At 44.6% G+C, this 24,789-nt stretch overlaps 1 protein-coding gene across 26 annotated transcripts in view; it reads right to left on the bottom strand.

The window, feature by feature from the left end:
- The window catches only part of Dst (dystonin), a 434,856-nt gene that overhangs the window by 323,276 nt on the left and 86,791 nt on the right, over positions 1 to 24,789 (bottom strand). For 24 of the 26 annotated variants that reach the window (XM_076558452.1, XM_076558433.1, XM_076558438.1 and 21 more), the window contains exon 4: positions 4,506 to 4,713. In XM_076558452.1, coding sequence (XP_076414567.1) covers positions 4,506 to 4,713 — 208 coding nt within the window. Of the gene's footprint in view, positions 1 to 4,505; positions 4,714 to 4,881; positions 5,021 to 24,789 lie in introns of those variants that run through there. The other 2 variants (XM_076558437.1, XM_076558435.1) reach the window with 2 other exon arrangements.

Raw genomic sequence — 24,789 nt, 5'->3', positions numbered from 1 at the left:
AGAGGGGAAAGTCTGAGTCTTCATCAGCAATTGACACCGGGTAGCATCCAGTTTTATGAATACAGTCAGCACATATTTTAATGTTTTTTAAACTGTCTGTTTAAAGAGCCAGTCAGAATGAACAAAAGTAGCATCTGGGGTTCAGCCTTTACCCCAAGCATTCTGGAAATGGTAACAGTGGGTGGGTGTGCTAGTAGTAACAGTAAAATCCACAGGGCAGTAACAAAAGCATAGTGACAAAGAGCCCGGCCTTGGAGTCATGACTGCCTTCTCCTAACTGATGGCCTCGGGATGCTTCTACTCACTGAAAAATCACAGTTCCTATTACATGGGGTGCTTGCAGGCCTCCTGAGATGTATTTGTACCTGCTTAGAAGACACCTCACTATGCACATAGCTACCACCTACTCTATAGAGTAGTTCCCATGTTGCAAAACGTTTTATGTTCTCTGTTTCTACTTTATATGTCTCTCCCTATCCTATTTATCACTACAGTCATGACCCTTCAATTAAGAAACAGGAACTAAGAAAAGTTCAGTAGTTGTCCAACTAAAACACAGCTCGAGGTAGGCATGGTTATGTACATCTATAATCCTAGCATTGGAGAGATGGAGGCAAGAGGATCAGGATTCATGGTCAGCCTAGGCACACTGACAGAAAACTTGTGCTGACTGAGAGCCTGTCTCATAAAACAGCAACGACAAACTTGGAGAAAGGGGCAGAGGAGGAATTAAATCCAAACTTCCCTACATTCAGAATCTGATCCCCCAATCCAGTGGTTCTCAACCTTCCCAATGCTGTGACCCGTTAATACAGTTCCTTATGTTGTGGAGACCCCAGCCATAAAATTATTTCATTGCTACTTCATAACTGTAATTTTGCTACTATTATGAATCATAATGTAAATATCTGATGTGCAGGATATCTGATATGTTACCCCGAGAGAACCACATGTTGAGAACCACTGCTCCAATGAGCTAATCCTAACTGTAAAAATTCTCCTTTTTGGAGCTGGAGAGATGGCTCAGAGGTTAAGAGCACTGGCTGCTCTTCCAGAGGTCCTGAATTCAATTCCCAGCAACCACATGATGGCTCACAACCATCTGTAATGATATCTGGTGCCCTCTTCTGGCGGGCAGGCAGAACACTGCATACATACATACATACATACATAATAAATAAAAAAATTCTCATTTTATAACAACATTATCACTGAAGAACCAAGTATGTTTACAGGTAATTTCAAGATGGAAAACCTAATTGACAATACCCCACAGCTAAGGACAGCAGATCTGTACTAGTCACATATAAAATGCATTTATACAGTAAGTGTTACAACACCCCCCCCTTACCTATTACTCAATCTCACTGTGATCCTGGGAAAGAGAAAGTGAATTCCTATAACTTCAGATTTTAATATAATAAAGCTATAGTAAATATTGTTTTTCAGTACTGTGCATCAAACCAGGGCCTTGGGCAACCAAGGCAGATGCTCCACCACTGAGCTCTCTGTAGGCAGAGATTAATCAAGTGTCAGAAACATGTCACCATCCCCACTGACTTCCTAGCACACAAACCTGATTACATTACAGCGCTGCTTCCAAACCTTTCCGAGATTCTCCACTGTGCACAGCGGGAGCAGCCCCAGGGGCTCAGGCCAGCACCAATGTACTTTCTACCACTCCTTGCGATCCCTATGCTTAGCTAGCTGCACATTTACACAAGTCCCCAATCTTTGTCCATGAAGTCCCATCCCTTTGAAGTGGCCTCCCCTGTCACCCTAATTCTATCAAGCTCTTTTGATCTCGGATCAAGTGGTACTTCCTCTCAACACCCTTCCAGGAGCCTCCCACATCTCCCTTCTCCCCAAGGTTAATTAGACTCCTCTGGGTTCTTTTAATATTAGGTGCGTCCAGCCATGAGGGCTAATCTCTGCAAGCATGTTGTTACTGTCTGGCAACCCATTTATTTGTCACATTCACTAAGACTGTTTAAAGGCACAACTGTGCTCCATTCTGCGCTTTCCTGCAGAAGCTCAACGACTGTGTTAACTACAGAATTAAGCTATCCTGCCGCCTGCGTGGCTTTCTGACTCAGGGGACATTTCACAAACAACTCTACCTTTTTAATGGCCTTAAAACATACGGTGAACTCTTACCTCTTTTACTACTAAAATGAGCACCGCAGACTTCTCCCTGCTCCTGAACTGCACTTGAGTTTCAAGAAGAGTGTAAAATGTGTTGTACAATTAGAAGTGGACGTCTTAATGACACGCTTTCCAACTCTCCCTACCACCTGGTTCCCTTGGATAGACTACACTCTCATTGCCATGGGTACACGGTGGCCAGTCTGATACATAATATACCTGAACCACCTCCTTTAGACACACAAGCGAGTAAAGAGACATTGTGGACGGGCCTCCAACTCTGCCCTCCATGTGGGATTGTCATCTATGGTTTGTATAGCAAATGTAGTTTTATCAATATTTTAAAAAGCGGTCATGTGCCTCTACACTTCCATACTGTTTGTTGTTCGTTTTGTTTTATTCTATGTTTGAAGAGTTTGTGTGATTTTAGAAGCAGACGCTTCAAGGCCTCAGGAACCCACCTCAGACTCAGTGGGCATTTCACAATGAACAGCACTGGCCTCTGCCCTCAGGTCTGCAGCACTACTGTCCCCAACCCCTCCATGTCTTCTCCACCCTCAGTGCCCGCTGGTGGGTAAGTGACATAGGCCTGGTAATATGTTCTGCAGTATATGCAATCACATCGCCACGGACAAACACCTACCTGCTTCTATCTATCTCATAAGCTCCTTCCGCCCGACACAAACGAAACATCCACCTCCTGCAAAAACTACATGGTGTCGGGTGTGGTGGTGCATGGCTTTAATCCCAGCATTCAAGAGGCAGAAGTTTGCAGATCTCCAAGAGTTTGATGCCAGCCTGATGGGCATCTAGAGTCCCAGGCTAGCTAGGGCTATACAGTTATCAAAACAAACCAACAAAAACAAACGCACAAAAACCAAAACACCAACAGAACTGCACAGAACAGGCATCCTGCTCTGGTACCTGGGCTTGCCACAGGCCCCGGGAGCTTGCACACACCTTCCCTTCACCTCTGTCCTTTGGGTCTGCCAGTGTCCCTCCCCTCCCTTGAGGGTCAGAGCTGCAGGGGGCTCTCCACAGGACAGAGGCGGGCCTGATGACTAAACCCTTCCAGACAGGAGGGCAGGAGAGCCCAGGCCCAAACCACCTCTCTCTAGCTTGGCTTCCAGCTGCCATCCTCCCCCATCCTCTTCCCCTTCCTGCCCCACCCCTCCTCCTCAAAGGCTGGGTGATACCAGCCAGCATCTCACAGCAGAAGCCAAAAGAAGCTCAGGGCTGTTGCCCCAGAAACCCTGAGTACAGAGTGACTGGCCAGGCTGTTTGTTTTTCTTATAATCAAAAATTCCCACTGGGGGTACCCTATGGAGGCTCTAGGCTGCCGGGGCGGCTGAAATCAAAGCCCCAGTTTTGCATTACCTGGGAAGGAAAAGCAGAAGAAACTATGAGCGCACAGCCCCCAACTCCTGCCTAGTTACAACCGGGGACCGGGAGAGAGAAGCAGGCCTGAACATCTGGCCTTTGGCCTTTGGCCTTTGTAAGTGAATCTCCAGAGACATACCCAGTCCATCCAGCCCTATTACCATTTCCAAGAAAAAAAAAAAACTGTTAAAGGAATGCAGAACTATCCACCCGGAAGCCACTCTCCTGCCTGAGGACCCGTACATAAGCACAAGCCCCATGGGAACTACAGGGCCCGAAAGCTGCTTTCCTGGGTGTTCTCAGTTTTCAGCTATGTAAAACAAGCTATCCCTCTCGTTCGGCTTGTATGGCCAATGCAAGGGAACACCCCACCACACAGGGCAGAAACACTGGCACCTCCCCATGCATTCATTAATCTGGAGTACATGATGGCCCCCTCCCAAACACTAAGGACACAAAGCCCCTATGGCCACATGATGCTCACAGAAAAGCTACATTTAAAAAAAAAAAAAAAAAAAAAAAGAGACATCCAAATTGTTGGGTTGTGCCCAGCATCCTAGGTACCAGAAACCATGAGACTTGAGTTAGACCTGCGTAGCTCTGTGCCCTTGGGCAGGAAAAAAGAAAACCAAGGCTGGCCTCCCACAGCCTCTAGCAAAATACTCCAGAAAGTCAACGGTATTAGCACTCTCAGGTTGCCTTGATGGTTAGTGTGCATCAACAGCAAACTTGAACACAGATACCTGTAAATATCTGCTTGCTTTAAGAATCTATCGATTCATCCAACCAGAAAGCACAGCCAAACAGCTTAGTCACCAGCGCAGGCAGGCAAGGCGCTCTGTGAAGTAAACATGGTCAGTTCCTCCCCCACCTGAGACAAATTTCTACCCAGTGCATCAGCTTGCAGATACAGCGCCAGGGAACAGATGGGGGAATTTCTGTCACCCCCCGATCGCCACTCCATCCCCTCCCCCACTTACCTGCTATCCGAAGCACAGCCCTCTCAGCCGGGTCCAGCACCGAGCCCCCTTGAATCTTTCTTTTGGACCTCTCATGTTTAGGCAAATTCCAGGGTAAGGTGTCTCCAGGAGCTGGAGATGCTGAGCCAGATTTCTGGCTGAAATCATCCTCATCAGAGAAATCCGCAGAGGAGGACATGGAGCAGCGGTAGGACGCGTTCCCGGAGCTCTGAGGAGGATGACACAGGAAAAGCATGAGCGACAGAATGCTCATCGACGATCCTCGCTCACAAACGATCATCAGTTACGATAACTCGGCCCCCTCCCCGCCACCAAACTGCTCTGCCGCCCAGAGAACACACACGCAAATAAAAACAAGACGGACTCCGGGGCTCACCATATTCTCTTGGCCAAGTCGGCTCCAATAGAAACAATAAGCAAGCAGTCCCAATGCATGAAGACCAGAAGGAAGAAGTGTGTGGCCTGCGCTCCAGCCACCAGCTCAACAAATGACTGGCCCAACCAACAATGAAGCCAGAATCAACAGCCTTCCTGTGACAAATCTACAGTATCTGGCTCCCCCACCAGGACGGGAGAAACATTTTCCATTACTAGCCTTCTGGTTAATTCATTACGGCAACTAACTTTAAGTTTCAAAAACAAAGCACAAATGCAGGATGTTGGGTCCCACCTCCTTTCCGCTTCAAGCCGCTGCCGGGGCGCAGGAACCTCCTTTTAACCAGTTTTTGAGCCCCGGGTCCTCTTTATTTAATTTGCTGCATGAGACTGAAGCAGGTTCCCAGAAAAGGGCGAGGAGGGAGGGAGGGAGGGCTGATTCTGAGAAGAGCCTTTTCTTAAGACTGGGAGAACACAAAAGCCTGTTTTCAAAAGCCGAAGGCAACGCCAATAAACAAACATCTGAACTCAGTTTAGAGTTCTTGAGATAATTTAAACTTCCAGCAGGGAACAACTGCCAATAATGTAAATGAGAAGGGCACAGGGCAGTGACAGGAAGCCCAGCTCTCCTCAGCCGCAGCCATCACAGAGTAAGATGAGAAACACAGACTTTTACCAAAAACACTTTGCCTAAAGGCTATCCCTCCCGGATCCAGCAGGAGCTTGGTACCCACAGGCTCGGGATTTTTTTTTTTTTTTTCTCCATAAAAAGGCCCATGGTGTTATTCCTTTTTTATTAGATTGTGTCTGAGACAGCCTGCAGCTCAGGGAGAAAAGATGCCGAATATCTGTGCTGTGGACTAGATTAAAAAGTCTAAAAAGTACTGAAGGGGAAAGTGTTCCTTTGCCTCTTTGCTGAGGCTCAAGGTGAAGATGCCAGACGCTCATAACTTGAATTCCTAGAGATGCAAGTTGTAGCCATGGATTCCCAAGCAGCAAGCGGCAGGCGGAAATCAGCTGGGTGTAGCAGGCTCCAAGTTGAGGCAAAAACACTAGCAACTGCGCACCAATGGGCTGTGGGAGCAACATCCAGAGCACCCACCCACACACGGCTTGTGAAACAGACGATAACCGAATCAGGACCACTGACCTTCCATTCAAACCACAGCTGCTGGTGGCCAAAGCTACTATTGTAAAAGTTCGTACAGCCCTACAAAACGAGACATGCTAAGATTTATTTAGTTTATGTTCACTTTCCTAGTAATAGGCAGGCAGTACGCAGACCTGAAGAAAGTAAATAAATAAAGCTGAATTTCTGTATTTTAAGCTACCGCCCATGGAAAGAGCTGTGTGTGGACTTCGGCAGTTACCAACCCAATTTATTTCCCCAAGCTTCTCTGAAAATTCAACTTGAGTTAGATATCTGAGGTTTGTTGTTGGCGGAGTCTAAAGGGAAGGGTGACATTCTTAAGGGCTTTGCGGGGATACTGGGGTTCTTTGGTGGCCCTGTGTTCCTCAAAAAGGCTTCCTACTTTCTTAAGGTCATCCTTTATCTCTGAGATTCTACATCCACACTATCTAGTGAGACCAGTAATTGGTTAATCTCTACTGAGGTAGAAGGGATAACTGCTCCTTTCCAAAAACCACGGGTTATTGATTTTTGCAGAGTAAATTTTTTTAATGGTCAGAGTCTCAGCTGACTGAACAACAAAATGTGATTTATGCCATGACACCAACACTATTAATCACCTACAGCCAGATGGGAACAGTTAGTACCCTGGACCCAAGGGTGTTGACTGGCACAGCCTCTAATCAGCTCATGTCCTTGATAACTAGATGAGAGAGAACAGTAAGAAAAGAATAACCAGGACCAAGTGTACTATAGGGACACGTGGACCACACACATTTATGTCCGACATGTTTATAAGCAGTAGTGTCCCTTCCTGTCTACAGGGTTCAAGACTTTTGACAGTTAGAGCATTATACTTTTTTCCAAACACACACACACACACACACAATCACTTTTAGAACTGGAGGTGCACTCTACAAAATTAAAGCCCATCTGAAAGCTGAAAATTGAGACTATATTTAAATGAAGCTACTTCAAAGTGGAGAGCTCATATAAATTTTTCTATTCCTTATTGATCTGCAGTGACTTGCCAAATCATGTCACTACCTCGGGGCTGGAGAGAATAGTATGAGAACGAACATTACTGCGTTTTACTTGTTTGGAGGAAAGTAAACAGTTCTCTGACCCAAACCTTTGATGGGGGCTTCAAACAGTAGGACAAAGGAAAAAGGCTCCTAGGAGCAGCAAAAGCCCCAGGTTCCTATTTCTTATTCTACTGGTTGCCTAAAGATTGACTCCTATCAGAATACAAATATCCATGTGCATCCAAAGAAGATTAATTAAATACTCTGTATCTACCCGATGGGTTACTCTGCAGCAAGGAACCAAAACCATTCATCTACATTTAACAAAGAGGAAATAATTCATATATAATGAAACCTTTAAAAATCCATACACATATGTGTACCCACTTGTGTGTATAAAGACATGATATAGTACTATTAAACAGTGGTTATCTCTGAGCAATGAGAAAGCATCATGTTTCATTTGTTTCTTACAATTTTTAAATTCAAACAAATAAAAAAAAATCACCAAAAGGAAATGTCCAGAGAAAATATCAGATATGGAAACTCTTACTTTGGGGCTCATGAGCATCACTAAAATGTAAGCACAGCCCACTGAAGCCTCCTCCCAGGGCAAAGTAAACAAACACTGACACTGAACCGCATTAGCAAATGTATAGGATTCTCTGGCCCCCTGACCCCGGGGTTAGGACTCCAATTCACAGCCCCCTCTGTCATCACCATTTGCTGATAACATGCGGACTAGGAAGGAAGTAGTTCACCAGAAAGGGAAAGGGTGACTTGGGCTGTGAAGACAAGGCTGACATTTTATCTCCCCCTCCCCCATAAATGGGTGTGCACTATCTCTGTGCTCATGTTGAGTCGCTATAACCAAAATAAATAAAAACACCAGGCTGTGATAAACAACCCTGAGCTGTGTCTTCTACAACCTGGGAAACTAAACCAATTTTAACAATCAAATTAGATCACTAAATGATTCCCTCTAACTTTCCTGATAGCCAGTTCATTTACGTGGTACAAAAACAACCCAACTCTTCTAATGCTGGGATAATTACATAATGTGACATTTTAAAATGAACAATAACTTTTTAATTGAAGTCCCAGGACAGTGGGACTGCCTAACTGGATGTGGCCCAGCCTGCACAGCCTGGTCTGTGAAAAACTGCCAGGAAATTGTCTTGGCACTGGGTACCCTCCAAAGGCAATGGGCTATACAGCAAGAATTACCTCAAAAGACAAGGGTATGGAAATACAGACATCAAAGACTAGTTTATATTTAAGTATCTACAAATAGACTTTGTTTGTTTGTTTGTTTGTTTTGTTTTGTTTTGTTTTGTTTTTCGAGACAGGGTTTCTCTGTGTAGCTTTGCGCCTTTCCTGGTCTCACTTTGGAGACCAGGCTGGCCTCGAACTCACAGAGATCCGCCTGCCTCTGCCTCCCGAGTGCTGAGATTAAAGGCGTGCCCACCACCGCCTGGCTCAAAAAGACTTTTTGTAGGAAGAACATTTTAAATAATTTACCAAAAAGAAAAGCAAACACATCTCTGAAAAAAGCCCCACAAGGGAAACAAATCGGAACCACAAACTAAAATACAGAGACACTTCTGCAACTAGACAATACTTAATCTTGCATTTTACGGTGATGTTTGTTTATGTCAGTCAGTTAAAAATCTATCTAATCTATAGGCTCCTTCCTTCAGAAGGAATCTGAGAGCTGCCGGAAGTACAGAGGGATAAAATAGCAGACTTACAAGTAAGTATCTGTCCTTACAAATTCAGCTTCAAATGTATCTTCTGGGAATACTATAGCAACACTCATACAGAAAGTCAATTACAAGGGAATCATGGACTCTGACTGGACCACCAAACTCAAACTACAGAACGGCACAACTCTGGGAGAATGCTACCCAGGATTGCCAAGGGCTGGCAAAGGTTGGCGTAAGTGGGTGTCCTGGGGTCAGCCTGGCAGGCTTTTTGATTATTTGTTTGTTTTTCTTTTTTGTTGTTGTTGTTGTAGACAGGGTTTCTCTCCGTGTAGTTTTGGTGCCTGTCCTGGATCTTGCTTTTTAGACCAGGCTGGCCTTGAACTCACAGAGATCCACCTGGCTCTGCCTCCTGAGTGCTGGGATTAAAGGCGTGTGTCACCACCGCCTGGATAGCCTGGCAGTTTTCAAAGGCAAATTAATTGCAAATATTTAACACTAAGGAGACTTCATATGAAAATTCAGGTGTGGAACACATGAGCTTTTAATTCTGACACAGTCTTCATCTGGCCCTTTTCCTTTCTTTAATGATACATTGGTATGAGAAGCCTGTCATTAACTCATTGTATTCAGAGAATAAAGGAAAGAGAAAGGATGGAAAGAAGGAGGCACAATGCTAAGCAACAGAATGGGAGGGAAAGTGGTTTGGCTTGGTTTGGTTTGTTGTTTGTTTGTTTGTTTGTTTGTTTGTTTGTTTGTTTGTTTGTTTTTTCGAGACAGGGTTTCTCTGTTGTTTTGGTGCCTCTCCTGGATCTCGCTCTATAGACCAGGCTGGCCTGGAACTCACAGAGATCCACCTGGCTCTGCCTCCCAAGTGCTGGGATTAAAGGCGTGCGCCACCACCGCCCGGCTCCAAGTGTTTTTAATAAAACAGGAACTATAGAGGATGGACAGAAAAAGACAAAAAGGAGACAGCTATCAAATATTTCAGTTAAATGGGTATCCAATAAACACCAGGTGACATCAACTTTCTCTAAGTGCTGAGTTAATCTCCTCCATTACAGTAAGTATCTTTAATTCCCAGGACATGTTAAAGAACTGTATGAGACTACGGATGCTGGCTCATGCTTCCCAGGAATATCCCTGGACACCGACTGGCTTCCTGCTGGTTTGAATTCACCTGCATTTACCCACCTACTCAATGTCACGAGAGAGACTTTGATTCTAAGTACTACTTCATAACCGGGATGTGGGTACGGTTCCTGTTAGAAAGGAGATAAGGGCTCTGGTCACATCTTGTGTACACCCTGAGGCATAAAAGCAGCCCCTTGGCAGAGACCACAGCCCATCTGCCATCTATGCTGTCTCGCAGAAATCTGCAGTTGCATATATTAGGGCAGGGTGAATGCTGGCTAATACCCGTGTGACCTTGAGAAAATTGCCTGGCTCCTGTGGGCTTTCATTGTTTCATCTGGGAAACAGGAAACACCGCAGTGCTAATGTGCACAGTTGTAAAGGCAGCAGAAGAAAGGGCATTCTTTACATTTTAGCTGTTAGGTGATGCTACCTACTCCTGCTTCCTTGATCCAAGAGCGGTAGACTGACAGCGGGGACCAGGATGACTGCATGACTGTTGCAGTCTCTCAAGAGACAAAGTCCATCAAATTCCCTATTCTGTCCTTTCCAGTCTTAGCAGTTAAAACGTTCTGCTGTTTGGGGATACCCTTGTGTCTTTCCAACATACTCCTTTTTTGTTTTTTAAATTCACTGTTTCCACTACTAGAGATAACAGTAAAAGACTAAATGTACCAGCATAACAGCATTTTTAAAAACTGTAGATGCTTAATTGTTCCCCACTGACATGTAAGGAAGGTGGTGTCTTTATGGGTCCTTATGCTTCCACTTTCATTACCTGTTTTCCTTAATGAAATTGCAGAAAATTGCTTTTGCTAGCAGCTTTCACAAACTGATGCTCTCACTTGCAGCAGTTATTAAGTCAAGAATCACTTCTTCATGGAAACACACGCACAACTTTTGCTTTTGCACTGAAACAAAGCCTGAAACGTCGGGACTCAGGAACCTCACTTCCCATTCAGAAGGAAAAGCTGCCACATGTGCATTAAGAAGACAATTCTGCCACTTTAAACAACGCTTGACTGGAACCTAGTAACTAACCATGGCTGGGCACAAGGAGACGCACTGCCTCTGAGCTAGTGTGGTGGAAAACTCAACCAAGCAGGGGTGCTGAACTCTAGGCCAATCCAACCACACATCACCACCACCAAGCCCACCAGGACGTTCATGTTAAGTGCATTCTAAATCCCTTCACCAGCATTTAGTTTCTCCCTAAGATGCGCCAGTCAGGTCAACTCAGAGATCCAGTCAGATCAACTATGGCTGGCTCAAAGTCTCTGCATCCAGAAGGACTGCCTCGTTTCTCCACATCTTCACAACAGATCTTTCTCTCATAAAGTAACATGGGCTCCTCCCTCCCTAGCTGTCCCTATAGAAAGTATAGGACAGGGCAGGGAGCAAAATCAGCCTGCAAGAGAACACCTGTTTTTTAATGTTTACCCTGACCTGTTAAGACTAAAACTGTACACAGAGGTGCAGGTCTCTAGATGAAAACAGATTCCCCAGCCCCCTAAAAACCATAAAGGCACCCTTGGGCTAGGGGGAGCATCTGTGAGGCCTCAATTGAGAACTTCTCAAGTCCTAGAAACGGATCCACAGAAGAAGGGCTACTGAGTGGAACAGAGTCAAATTTTCAAAGGCTACAGGGATCAGATCATAACCCAGAAGCAGTCTAAAGGTTCTACGGAGGAGGTCACGGGGAGTGGAGCCCAGGAGTCAGGCACAACCCGAAGCCACCAATGTCTGCTCCCATTCCTCTACACTTTGGCATACACCTGATGGGACATTACAACCCTCCACAGTGAAGTGGAAGAAGTGGGGGCCATTTTGAAAGCCATAGAGTTCTAGAAGTTAGAACTTGAGTTGAAACAAAACCAAAAATGAATAATATGTCTCATACCACAGTGTCTCATTGTCTAGACCGTAGCTGCTTCTCATGCACATTAGAACCCCGGTTCTTGCAGCGTGGCTTTAGCAGGTGGGACCCATGTCCACTGGGATTCAAGGAGGAACACTTTCCAACTAGAGCTAAAAATGCCTCTTTTTCTCTCCCCCCCCCCGCCTGCACTATTTTCTTATTTTTTAAGGTTACTTTGGGGCCTGCAAGATGGCTTAGCAGGTAAAAGCAGTTGCTGTGCAAGCTGGATGACCTGAGTTTGATTCTCAGAACCTATGGGAAGGGGGACCAATGCCCAAAAGCTGTTCTCTGACCTCCACATGCGCACCATGGCAGGAGCACTCATGCATGAATAGTAGTAGCAGTGGTAGTAGTCATTTTTAAGGTTATTTGGAATGATTCTAAAGCCAGGGAAGAAGAGAATGCATTTGTGTGCTGCTCACTACCACCTGCTCGTTACCAGGTAGTAAGATAATTACAGAAGGGTAACGAATAGACCCGTTGGGCAATAAATACTGAAAGCTTGAACTATATCCCCGAGATTAGCGATGGAGGGGAACGATGGAACGGAGAAATATTTAGATAACAGAAAAAGGAAAACTGAGTGGAAGGCTGGCCGAGCTGTGGCTGACAGGGTAGTAAAGGAAGGAATTTCACTATGGCCAGTGAGAACGTTGGAAATTAAGCAGAAATGAGTAAGTACGGGAGCCAGAGAAGAGAGAAGAGCAGGTGGATCCCAAGCAATCCACACACGGAGCAGGCTGGAGGCTGGAACTGTGAAGGCACGTGGTCACTCTAACTGCCTTAAGACGAGGTTAGGAAGACGGCGACCTCCAAGGGACCTGCATCAGGGCAGTGACAGGCCCATGGCGAGCTGTGGCTTACAGAAGCCGGAACAGTCAGCAGCGTGCCGGACCTGGACAGGTCACAGCACGCAGTGACAGTGCCACTGAACCACTCAGTCCTCTATCCTCTCCTCACGTAGACAGAGAACGAAGTGCATGGACCTTGTGTGCACTGTCACCTTTCTCACGAGAGCTGTATCGCCGACCGTGACGGATGTGTCACGTTAATATTAGTCTTGCAGCAACTTCGGAGCCATGAGATTATTATGCTTAAAAACACAAAACAACAATACCGTATTTCTTCTGACCCTTTACTGATTCCTTTGTGCTCATAGAGCGGATTCCCTCGTTCATCCACAGTGCCCACAGCCCAGCCCTGCTCACTTACAGCCCTCTGCTCCAGCTCGGAGCCGCCTGGCTCTCCTTGCTTGTTCCTACCGTGCATGGATGAGTTGTGTGAATTCCAATCCCCAGACCTTCCTCCCCTGCCCAGCAGCCCTCCTGACCCTGAAATATTGCCTGTTTTGTTTTTAATCCTCCTTTTCTCATCAAGGGCTTTCCAGCTGGTGTAAGGCTCCCTCTAACAATAATATAAGCAAAGAATGTGTCAAAACACATCAGGACTGATGAGCTCACAGAGCGTGTGGCCCAGGTTGAAGCAAGACAGGGTCCCAGTGCTGAGAACTCAGAAGCTACCCGCCACTGTCACCTCCTCACAGAGGAAAAGTTAGTTTTCTCCAATGGAGCCTCACTGGGTATACAAACCAAGCTGGAGATGCCCAACACGAAAGGAACTCAATGGTACTTTCATCTCATATTATTTTATTTATATATATATCACTTTGCTTCGGGCATTTTTCGTTGGTGTTTTGCTTGTATATTATGGGTTTTTGAGTTTATGGTTTTTATGGGTTTTCTTTGTGTGTGTGTTACTGTGCTTTTTCTTTGTTGTTTTGTTTTTACTCTGGTTTGTTTAGAGAGAGAGAAAGAAAGCCTGAGAGTTGGGTGGGTGGAGAAGTGAAGAGATTCTAGGAGGAGCTGGGGGAGGGAAAACTGTGATCAGAATGTACTGTACGGGAAATTATTTCTTCTCTTCTCCTCTTCTTTTTTATTCTTTTTTTCCCCCCCTGAGACAGGGTTTCTCTGTAACTGCCCTGGCTGTCCTGGAACTCACTTTGTAGACCAGGCTGGTCTCAAACTCAAAGATCCACCTGCCTCTACCTCCCAAGTACTAGGATTAAAGGTATACACCACCACCACCTGGCCATATATAAAAAAAAAAAAATTATTTTCAATTAAAAACAGAATGTGTCAAAATGTATGGCAACATAAAAAAAAAAAGAGTGATGCATTTTATCTGAAAAACAAACACTGTACAGAATGAAAGAAAAGCTGTTCACTCATGCCCCATTCCGTTCTCTCCACTGAACTGGCCCTGTGTGTCCATAAAGAAAAATGTGGTTAGGCCACAGTACCCAGTTTTGGGTAAAACATCAGTGTAGATATTGTTCTCCTATCATTTAAACCAGCAGACATCAATCAGAAGGAGGTCTTGTGAGCACACACTCAGGTTTCCGGACGTTTCCTGAGGGCTGCGACATAGATGCCCTACTTGAGTTTTCAGTGTGATGCAGAGGATGGGCTCACGACTGTTAGGCCAGCTCTCTCCTGAGTTTCCAGGTTGCCAGCCTGCCCTACAAATTTCAGCGCTGCCATTCCCACAGTCTCTTCAGCTAACTTCTTTTTTTAAAGATTTATTTATTTATTATGTATACAGTATTCTGCCTGCATGTGTCCCTGCAGGCCAGAAGAGGGCACCAGATCTCATTACAAGTGGTTGTGGGAATTGAACTCAGGACCTCTGGAAGAGCATTCGGTGCTCTTAACCACTGAGCCATCTCCCTAGCCCCAGCTAACTTCTTAAATAAGTTAAGTCTGTGGATACACTTGTGTGTTTGCGTGTGCGTATGCACAGACATGTGTGTTCCATAACCAATGTGTCTAACTGGCTCATCTCTGATGAGCTGAACTTGGACAACTGGCTTCCCCATGATGCTGCCAGGTGTTTACGAATCCCCTCAACTACATTCTAGAGACGCACAAACACTTGCTCTGGTTCCTGTTTTTCAATTGTAAACAGTCTGCAGGAGCATCTACCTGCCTGAGTTAAGAAGCCACAGTGCTTCATCTCCTAACTAACTCCCACAAGGGAAGAGTTTGACCCCTCCCCACAAGCTCGCACTCTGAATGTGGACAACCACAATCTTCACTGGATATTAGACATTATCCAAGTGATAACAATGAGCCTCTAATAAAGCACAACACTAAATATGTTTCTCGGCACTTCATTTGAAGATTAAAAAGGTAATATGAAACCCGTCATATCACATTGCACAGTATGGCCTTTATTCCAGCAATAACAATTCATTCTATATATGTAAAACTTTTTATTTCTAATCAAACATTAAGAAACATGAGTCATTCGTATTTGAGGGTGAGGTCATCAGACTATATCCTGGAAAAATATCTTGATAGAAAGAAAGGGAACCGAGGCTTGTTGGAGAAAAGGAAGAAAATGTTGCCTACTTCATATTTTTCCCTGGAGTTATTTTCACCAACACAGAGACAGAATTTATAATGACAAGTAAGTCCTTTCCTAAGAGAAACCCAGGCTGGCTCACGTCAGAAACTAGAGAAGACAATGTTCTTCTGCAGCCTGGAGCACCAACTTTGAATCTGTGGGTGAACATGCCCGCTTCTGCCCTCCAGTTCCCAGCACTCCAGGTCATCTCACCTGTCCCTCCAGTTCTCCGGAGGGAGCAGGGTCCTGATGTCATCTGACAGTCGGGAGATCTGCCACCCCACACTGGTGCCACCACGTCTGACCTGCTCCATTAGAGTGCCTCTTTCCATGCTCCCCTGCCGGTGACAGGCTTGTAAAATGCACACACTGAGAAGAGGGATAAGTAAAGTGTGGATATGCATCTTAAGTAATTAGTAACTTGTCAGCAACTTCCTCCAAAGAGGAGGTGAGAACCATCTGAAAGGGATTAGATAGAGGGAGAAAAGGGCAAGAGAAGTACAATTTCTCACCATTTTATAAAGCCTTTGTCTTCTCATCAAGTAAGCGGGCCACAGTTAAAATTCTCCCTGCCAGAATGGAAGCCGCAGAAAGAATTCTGGGAAGTGGTAAGGTGTGACGGGAAAAAGAAAGACTTTAATGTGGGGTGTTTACAGGGTTTCACTCCCAATTCTGTCTCACTCTAGCTATGTGACTCTGGTATACATAACTCACAAAAATGTTTATGAACCTTGAATTACTCATCTAAAAATGAGAATAAATGTCTCCCGTCAGAGCAGTGAGGCAGATCAGATTAATATATGCAAGCGTTAAGACCAAACCTAGCATACAATGGAACACTTTAAGTAACACCTGTCATCTTTAAAAGCTGTGCCAAAGCTGTCGGTTTCATAGAGCGCTCCTACACTCTCAGCCGTGGACCCCAAACCACTTCCTAAGCCACTGGAGCCGTTAGTCCTGTTAAGTGGCACACAGGGACAATCGGCCCACTGAAACTAATAGGAGGGGCACCCATCAAGTACACAGTGGACATTCAGCAAGTAAGAGCCACATTCCTCTTCTTCCAACTCATGACTAAATTCCAACTGGTCTCTCCTCACTTCTTTCCTGGTCCCCACAGTCATTCTCACAGAAGCTAGACTGAATCTTTAAAACATAATTAAAACGACAGACAGCCCTGGCTGGCCAGAAGCCACCCGAGCCCCGCCCAGGATACGCAGCCCAGGGTGGGCGGGCGCCACTGCAAAGAATAAATAAGCCATGGAGAGAGAGGTGAAATATAGAAAACTGGAGCGGAGCATGCGCTAGGGACAGAGGTGGAACTGGAGATGTGCTGTCAGTGTCAGGAGAGAGAGAGAGCTGAGGTCCACATGCTGCTGGGGCCCAGCAGGGTTGATGAGATGGTGTTCAACAACCTGGGGCTTATGCAGACCCAGACTCAGCCCCTAACCTGCTGCCCAGCTGCGGGATCCCCCTGACTCTGGACAACTCTGGAGGCCGGAGATGAGGAAAGGTTCACTTTCTGGATTGGACCTCCTAGAAGGACCACCGTAGACCATGATACCACCGGAGGCCATGTAGGTGTCAATGGTCCATGCTGCTGCCCCAGGACGTACGTACGCAGTCTGGCACCACTACCAAATGCCTTGGTGATGTCCTCAGGTTTTCTACCTCGGTTAGCCAGGCTGATGTGAGTGGCATGTGTAACCATCTGAGACCACGTTGAGGCTCATGGCCCGTGCAACCGCTGAGGGTCATGAGTGGGGTCAGTGGTCCTGATATGGCCAAGGGCCATGTTGACGTCTGCTGCCCGTGTTACCATAAAAACCCACGTGGATGCCCACAGTCGGGGCTGCCCCCTGAATCTATGTTAATGTCCATGGGTGGGAAGATGTGGCCCCGCCCCTCTCGGGAGAGCTAGCCCCGGCCCGGTCTGACTACCTCAGGCTCTCCTCAGCTGATGGCTTCTGGTGCAGATGATGGTTGGCTGAGAAAGACTCATCCTCCCTTAGGGGGCTGGCCACTAGGAATCTGCCCATGTTCCAGTGAGTATATGGGCAACACAAAATGAATTTTTTTGGGGGGGAGGGGGGAGCCACAAGGGAGGAGGGACAGACATGGGAAGACTGGGAGGTGAGCACGACAGGGCGCATGATCTCAGATCCCAAAATAATCAATTAAAAAACTATTTTTAAAAACCCAGTTAAAACGAATTCCTAATCATGCATATGCTAAGGTTGAATGCGGCCCGAGTGTGGCAGAGCTATGTGCTTCCTGGCCCAGACTCACCACTGACCGGCAAAGCGACTTTGAAGCTTTGGACAGGCTACTTAGGCTTTTTGAATGTTGGTTTTCTAATGCAGAAAGCAATCTACCTGTTAAGATTAGACAAGCCAATCCTGTTACTGCCTAAACCCAGTGCCAAACTCACTGTATTTACTGAACGCCAGCTGCCATTATTATTACGGGCAGCCAACGGAAACGCCGCTGACACGATGCGATGATCACATTTCTTTCTCAGTCTCATTTCTAGACACCTCTGGAGCTTCAGGGCGCGAATCAAGTTTCCACAAAGTCTTTAAATTTAAAAAGAGGAAACAGTGGTGGTCGCTGGCTTATAAAAAGCGGTGCTCTCCCTTCAGAACAGGCTGCTTCTCACTTCCTTGGTATCCAGACCCACCTCCGTCTCAGACTTCCTTTCCTTCACTCTACTCACAGAAAAGTCTGCCTGGAGTCACAGGGATTGCCCGCACATTAGAAATAAATTTCAGAGAACTGTGTTGCCTGCTCAGTGCTCCTATAAAGGCCGAAGATTATTAATTTTCTAATATAAAATGTCTGAGTTTTATAAACTAATTTTGACTCCGTCAAGGTCATTTCTTTCTAGAAAGCATATAAATAGAATACATATACTTTAATTTACAGATATAAGAAAACGAGGTGTGTTTGGCTAAACACAGTCTGAGGACAGGAAACGGCGTGCACAGAAGCAAGTGTGTTCAGCCAGCAGGTCGTGTCACCCTGTGTGGCACCACTGTTCATGGCCCTTCAGACTGTTCCCTCACGGTGACAACCAAGAAACCAGTGCTGTTCTTAAGGCTCTGGAACCACTCACAAAGCCTTTCTTTACCTTGAAAGGCCTTTTGATGTCCAGATTTCATATCAGTAGTATTTCCTCTTCCAAATAATAGTCTATTCATATACTGCTTCTGAGTTACGTTTAAATGCTAATAAATTAAAGATAAAAAGAGAGCTATGTACTGAATAGTACCCGTACAAAGGGGACAGCAAATATCCTCTTAATCCCAGCCCTCAAAAAAGTAAGTAATTTAATTATTTTTATTTATATGGATGATACTACTTTTTACAAAGTTGTTCACTGCCAAAAGCAAATAAAAATCAATGAATAAAATAAAGGTAAAATAATTTGGTGACCACACCTACTACTTCTTCATTATCTCGTAAAATACCACAGGAACGTTTTCTTTATTTAAGGTGGTTTTATGTTCAACCCAGACCATAAAACACTGTGATTGGAAGGCTGATCGGCTTCATTTATGGATTGCATATGCTGGAAGTTGGGACTTGAAAACCAGCAGCTACAGGCCTTCCCCGTCCCCTGGGCAGGCACGCACACCACTCTCCATGGGCAACAGAGGGGCTGTGCCATCTGTTTTAAGACGAGGGGATGAGGAGCAGCTGGCCAAACGGACTGCAAAGCCCACACGGAAATAAAACCACACTGGGACCCAAAGCAGCATCTTGGCAGATGGGAGCTAGCATATTTGACACGATGCCTTTTTTATTATTATTATTAACTAGAGTAGTTCTAGGAATGGAAGCCAGAATTTGGGGGGTACCACGGCTTGATCTGAGCTACCCATTTGGGAAATGTCCTTAGCCATACAAATACAAAATGACGATTTTTCAGATATATTAGACTTAACATCCTAAGAGGTCCTCCTAACCTATTGTGTAATAACTAAAAATGGTGGATAAAATAACAGTAATATGTTTTTAAATGCGGAGCAGCAAGAAGGTATAGAATCCATAGGCTAGATAGAGAAACGCAAGAGCACAGAAATGTCATGGTCACCCCTGGCTTCCTCTGAGCCTAAAGCTTCGCTTGACATCCAAGCACCTGCTTGGTGAATGGAAGACCAGGCCAAAATGGTCTAATTTTAAAAGCCTGGACAAAGCCAGGGAAAACATGAGCCAGAGGAACAAAGCAAGAGCATCCCAGTGTACTGAGGACACTTGTCTGCCTCCACTTTGAAGCCAGATAGAGCAGGAAACAAAAACTTCATAGCCTCAGGCTGGTCCTCACATGCCCTCCATGGCCCGCATTCATGCCCCCTCATCATGAAAAGCTCTAAAGTTAAGAGTTTATTTTTAGACTCCTCTTGACTAATTGAGGTCTGGCAAAATGTACCCTCTTCGGAGAAATGTACCTTCAGTCTGAACCTCAGAAAATTACCACAGATGAAACACAATCAAACATAAGCTCCTAACAGAGTCACCAAAGACACAGTGGTACAAGTGCCCTGGTGTGTGAAACCAGAGTCGCAGGCACAAACACCCACAAAAGCCTCGTGTAAATAAGTATCAGATATATAACACAAATTATCCAATAATATAAGTAAAAGCCAGTGAAAGGAGAATAAAGAACTTATACAAATCAGTAAGGAAAGCAGGGACAACCATCTAGAGAGAAAATGAGATGGAGAGGCATCTGTGGAGGTAACACACAGGGCTAATGGCAGAGCAATACACAATGTACGTGGGAAATGTTCCATACATCTATGTAAAGTACGAGAACTCTCTGTGCTAGGTTAAGACAATGAATATAGAAGACTGGAGTTTTTCAGAAATAAACAGAGATGCAGTGTAATCTGTGAAAACAAAAATGTGTATGCAGGAGCATGCTTCAGACGACAGTCAACCAGAATAGGAAGACAGGCCACTAGAAAGAAGGAGGCCAGGTGGGTAGATGTGGCTTACTGACAAGATCCTGGCTTTTGTTTTAAGTAGGGAGTGGGGGGGGGGGTAGGGGGAGGGATGGCTCAGTGATTAAGAGCACTGGCTGCTCTTCCAGAGGACCAGGGTTCAATTCCCAGCACCTACAAGGCAACTCAAAACTATCTGTAACTGCACTCTTCCAACACCTTCTTCTAGCCCCTGTGGGCACTGCATACACATGGTGCTCAGACATGCATGCAAAATACCCATCAACATAAAAATAAATAATAAAATTAAGAAATAATAAAATAAAGGAGACAGAAGACATATCATGTAAAAATAAATGAATGAATGGAGGGTTAGGAGCTGGAGAGACATTTCAGTGGTTAAAAGTGCTTGCTGCTCTCACACAGGATCACAGTTCAATTCCCAGCACCCACATCAGGTGGCTTGGAAGCATGTCTAACTCCAGCTTCATGAGATCTGACACCCCCTTCGGGACTCCATGGGCATCCTCACACATGTACACATAACCACATGTGCACATACCCATACATGGACACACACACACACACACACACACACACACACACACACACACACACACTCACACACTTTCGCAGAAACAAAATAAAATAAATGGAGGCTTAAAGGTGTTCTGACACCCTCTTCAGGACTTCTTGGGCATCTTCACACATGTACACATATGCACACATGACATACACACACATTTTCACAGAAACAAATAAAATAAAATAAATGAGGACTTAAGGGTGTTTATCGCCTGGATCGTCAGATGGTAGACAAAGAAGTAGATTTATGAGAGCAGGTAATGCATGAACCTTAAGCCCATCATAATCTCTTTCTTCAACCCGCTTACTCTCTACCCTGCCCCCTGAAAATTGCCAACCACAACTCCATTCATAACTCCTAAGTCCTTGTCAAGGACATTACCTCAACTAGGTGTCTATACTTCCAGATACCGGGAGGATGAGGCAGGAAGATCACGTGTGCCTATGAATAAGAGGTTACCCTGGATGATACAGATATAAAGGCAGTGCATCTACCTCAACCCCTATATATCTCAAAATGTGATATTTTAGCAATCTCAAAGATACAATAAAATCAGGTCTCAAATCACCAAAGGTAAACACCAAAATTAATGCCCTTGAGAGGGGAGATTCCCTGAGAATCTCTGATCCCTCCAGAACCACCTAAGCAGGTGTACGTTAACCTTTACTGGTACCATCTTCAACTCCACACAAATACACTCCTCGTAACAACTGTGGGCTGAAGACCTATCTGCAGCCCACACCAGAGATGCTTTAAGATGCTCACAGAGCCCTGAGCATCTTAAATCTGTAAGATTCCCTCATGTCACAGAAGACATGTGATGAGACATACGCGGTACCTTTTTCCATTAAGTGTGTAAGAGGGCTTTTATTAGCTTAATTTTAAATCTTAAAATTATTTTTGTATAGTTTTACACTTTGCTAATGTACAATTACATAAAAATTCAACTGCAACTTATCACTTGGAATGATATACTTTGTAGTCATTTGATTATAGGTCATTTTAAAAGCTTAAACTCCAAACTTCTTTTGAAACAATACTAGTTTAGGTCCTAGTCACCCCTAGAGGCCATTGGGGAACTCATGGACTCTAGTACAAGCCAGGGCATCTAAGGAGACACAGCACCTGGCTAGAAGCGTATCTGCGAAGGAAGGATCCAGGGCTGCCTTAGCAGTCCTCAGGATCCATCCCTGAACTTGCTGGGATGTTCACAGAGACAGGCCCATCAGCACAGCACAGGTCCAGCTAACTTGAACTCTCTTCACAACCATACCAACCTGCTGCTCCGTTCCCCTCCTCCTCTGCTGCGCTCTCTGCCTCTCTCATCTCCCTGTCAACAAGCTTGACTTCCTTGCAGGAAACATCATCTTGACTGCATGTCTTACGTTAATCGTTCCACACACACCGACGCGTGCTCTCCAAACCTGGGCATCGCTCCCACAGACTGAACCTCCTAGTGTACATCCCAGGAAAGGGATGTCTACTGTTGTTCCCTTCTTCCCCTGAATGGTTACTGCCTGACCACACAGCAACTGGCCGGGATGTCAGCCTCTGACTCACTGCTTTTTCTCTATTTTGAAGGCTGTCACCCAATGCATCTGTTTTCATCTTCCATTAGCCACTCCAGGCTTCACTCCTGATGATGACATCATCTGGATCTGAAAAATTCAAAAACTGTTCTGCCAGTCCAAGAGTGTGACCACCAGTGTGATCTCTGGCTCTCCAGTTCTCTCCTCTGCAAGCTAATCCTGGCCTCCACTCCTTTGTTCCTTGGCAGATCCACTACTACCGTTAAGATTTCCTGTCCTTATCCTCCTCCACCCTCGGGCTGCATTACTTCAGCCATTCTCTTGACATCAATACCCAGCAGAAGCTATCAAGTTCACCCTCCATCTGGTACCAGCTGAGACATTCACCTTAACTCTTAATCCTAGACTGCTGGAATCTGCATTAGAAGCATCATCAACCAGTCAGCTTGACCCTCAACAAGTGCACACATACCACATCTCTGTCAGATGTCTCTGCGAATCCTGTGTCCTCTTTAGCTTGTGGACTCTGTTCCTTAGAACCTTTCTGAGCAAACTTTAGGAAATGTGTGTGTGTGTGTGTGTGTGTGTGTGTGTGTGTGTGTGTGTGTGTGTACACCTTGTGTGTGCATGCCACAGAATGCATGTGACAGTCAGAAAACAACTTTGTAAGTCAGTTCTCTCCCAAACACAAAAGAATATACTTTCTTCTCTGCACCTCATGGAACTTTCTCCAAAATTGACCACATACATGGACATAAAGCAAGTCTCAACAGATTCAAGAAAACTGAAATAACCCACTGCATCCTATCAGGCCACCATGGACTGAATGGGGATTTCAACAATAACCAAAACAACAGAAAGCTTGCAAACTTGTGGAAATGGAACAACTCTCTACTGAATGAAAAATGGGTCAAGGCAGAAATAAAGAAAGAAATTAAAGACTTTCTAGAATTCAATGAATCCAGCATCAATTTATGGGACACAAGGAAAGTGGTGTTAAGAGGAAAGTCATAGCACTAAATGCCTACATAAAAAAATCTGGAGAGATCTCATACTAGCAACTTAACAGTACACCTGAAAGCTCTAGAACAAAAAGAAGCAAGCACACTCAAAAGGAGTACACTGCAAGAAATGATCAAACCGAGGGCTGAAATTAATAAAATAGAAACAAAGACAATAATAAAAAGAATCAATGAAACAAAGAGTTGGTTCTTTGAGAAAATCAACAAGAAAGACAAATCCTTATCCAAACTAAGTAAAAGACACACAGAAATAGAGCATCCAAAGCAACAAAATCAAAAATAAAAGGGGACACATAACAACAGACAATGAGGAAATCCAGAGAATCATAAGGACATACCTTAAAAGCCAGTGCTCCACCAAATTGGAAGATCTAAAAGATATGGATAATTTTCTCAATTGGTACCACTTACCAAAGTTAAATCAAGATCAGACAAACAATTTAAATAAACCTATTTAAAAAAAAAAAAAAGCCCAGGGCCAGATGATTTTGGTGCAGAATTTCACCAGACTTTCAAAGAAGAGCTAATACCAATATTCCTCGACTCCTCAAATTATTCCACTAAATAAAAACAGAGCCGGGCGGTGGTGGCGCACGCCTTTAATCCCAGCACTCGGGAGGCAGAGCCAGGAGGATCTCTGTGAGTTCGAGGCCAGCCTGGGCTACCAAGTGAGCTCCAGGAAAGGCGCAAAGCTACACAGAGAAACCCTGTCTCAAAAAACCAAAAAAAAAAAAAAATAAAAAAATAAAAAAAAAAATAAAAACAGGAGAAACATTCATTTTATTTATTTATTTATTTACTTACTTACTTATTTATTTATTTATTTATAGATTCATTCATTTTATAAAGTAATAGTTACCCTGATACCCAAACCACATAAAGACACAACAAAGAGAGAGAATTACAGACCAATTTCCCTTATGAACACAGATAGCAGCAAGCCGCTGGAAAATGTATGGGATCCAGCTACTATAACAAAAGCTACTTCTTGGAAAGGTCAAGGAACTTTCCAAAGGTCAAGCTATGCCTTAGGAAGTCTTGGTGATATTTTAGCTTTTGTATATACATTAGCTGGTTCCTACAGTAATTTTCTTGTATGCTATGTGTGCTTCCAAGAACTCCTAAGAGTGTATTTATCAAAAATACCTATCATGCATCCAAGGCCAAATGATCTCCTGAACTAAGGTAACACCCTTATGGAAACAATCATTGTCTCCTAGGTCAGGTGGATAGCTTTATTTCTTGTGCAATTTAAGCTAAGACCCTCCTTTCTTATACAGCCTTACTAACATTATAGACTCCTAACATTTTTACCTAACCACTTCTAGGAATGTAGATTGAGCACATAAATTCCCTTTCTGATATACTAACCAATCATTAGTTCTCAGCTGACTTCCTCCTTTACCACTCTCCTTTTGGGTTGTAAAAGAAAGCCTGATGGTCACTGCCTGAGGAAAATTCTTATTTGCCTCTATAACCCTGTAAGAATTCAAGCCTGGTGTCCTTGCTCAG

Source organism: Peromyscus maniculatus, chromosome 21, assembly GCF_049852395.1.
Source record: "Peromyscus maniculatus bairdii isolate BWxNUB_F1_BW_parent chromosome 21, HU_Pman_BW_mat_3.1, whole genome shotgun sequence".
Classification (NCBI taxonomy): domain Eukaryota; kingdom Metazoa; phylum Chordata; class Mammalia; order Rodentia; family Cricetidae; genus Peromyscus; species Peromyscus maniculatus.
This window is presented reverse-complemented; position numbering and strand designations above follow the sequence as displayed.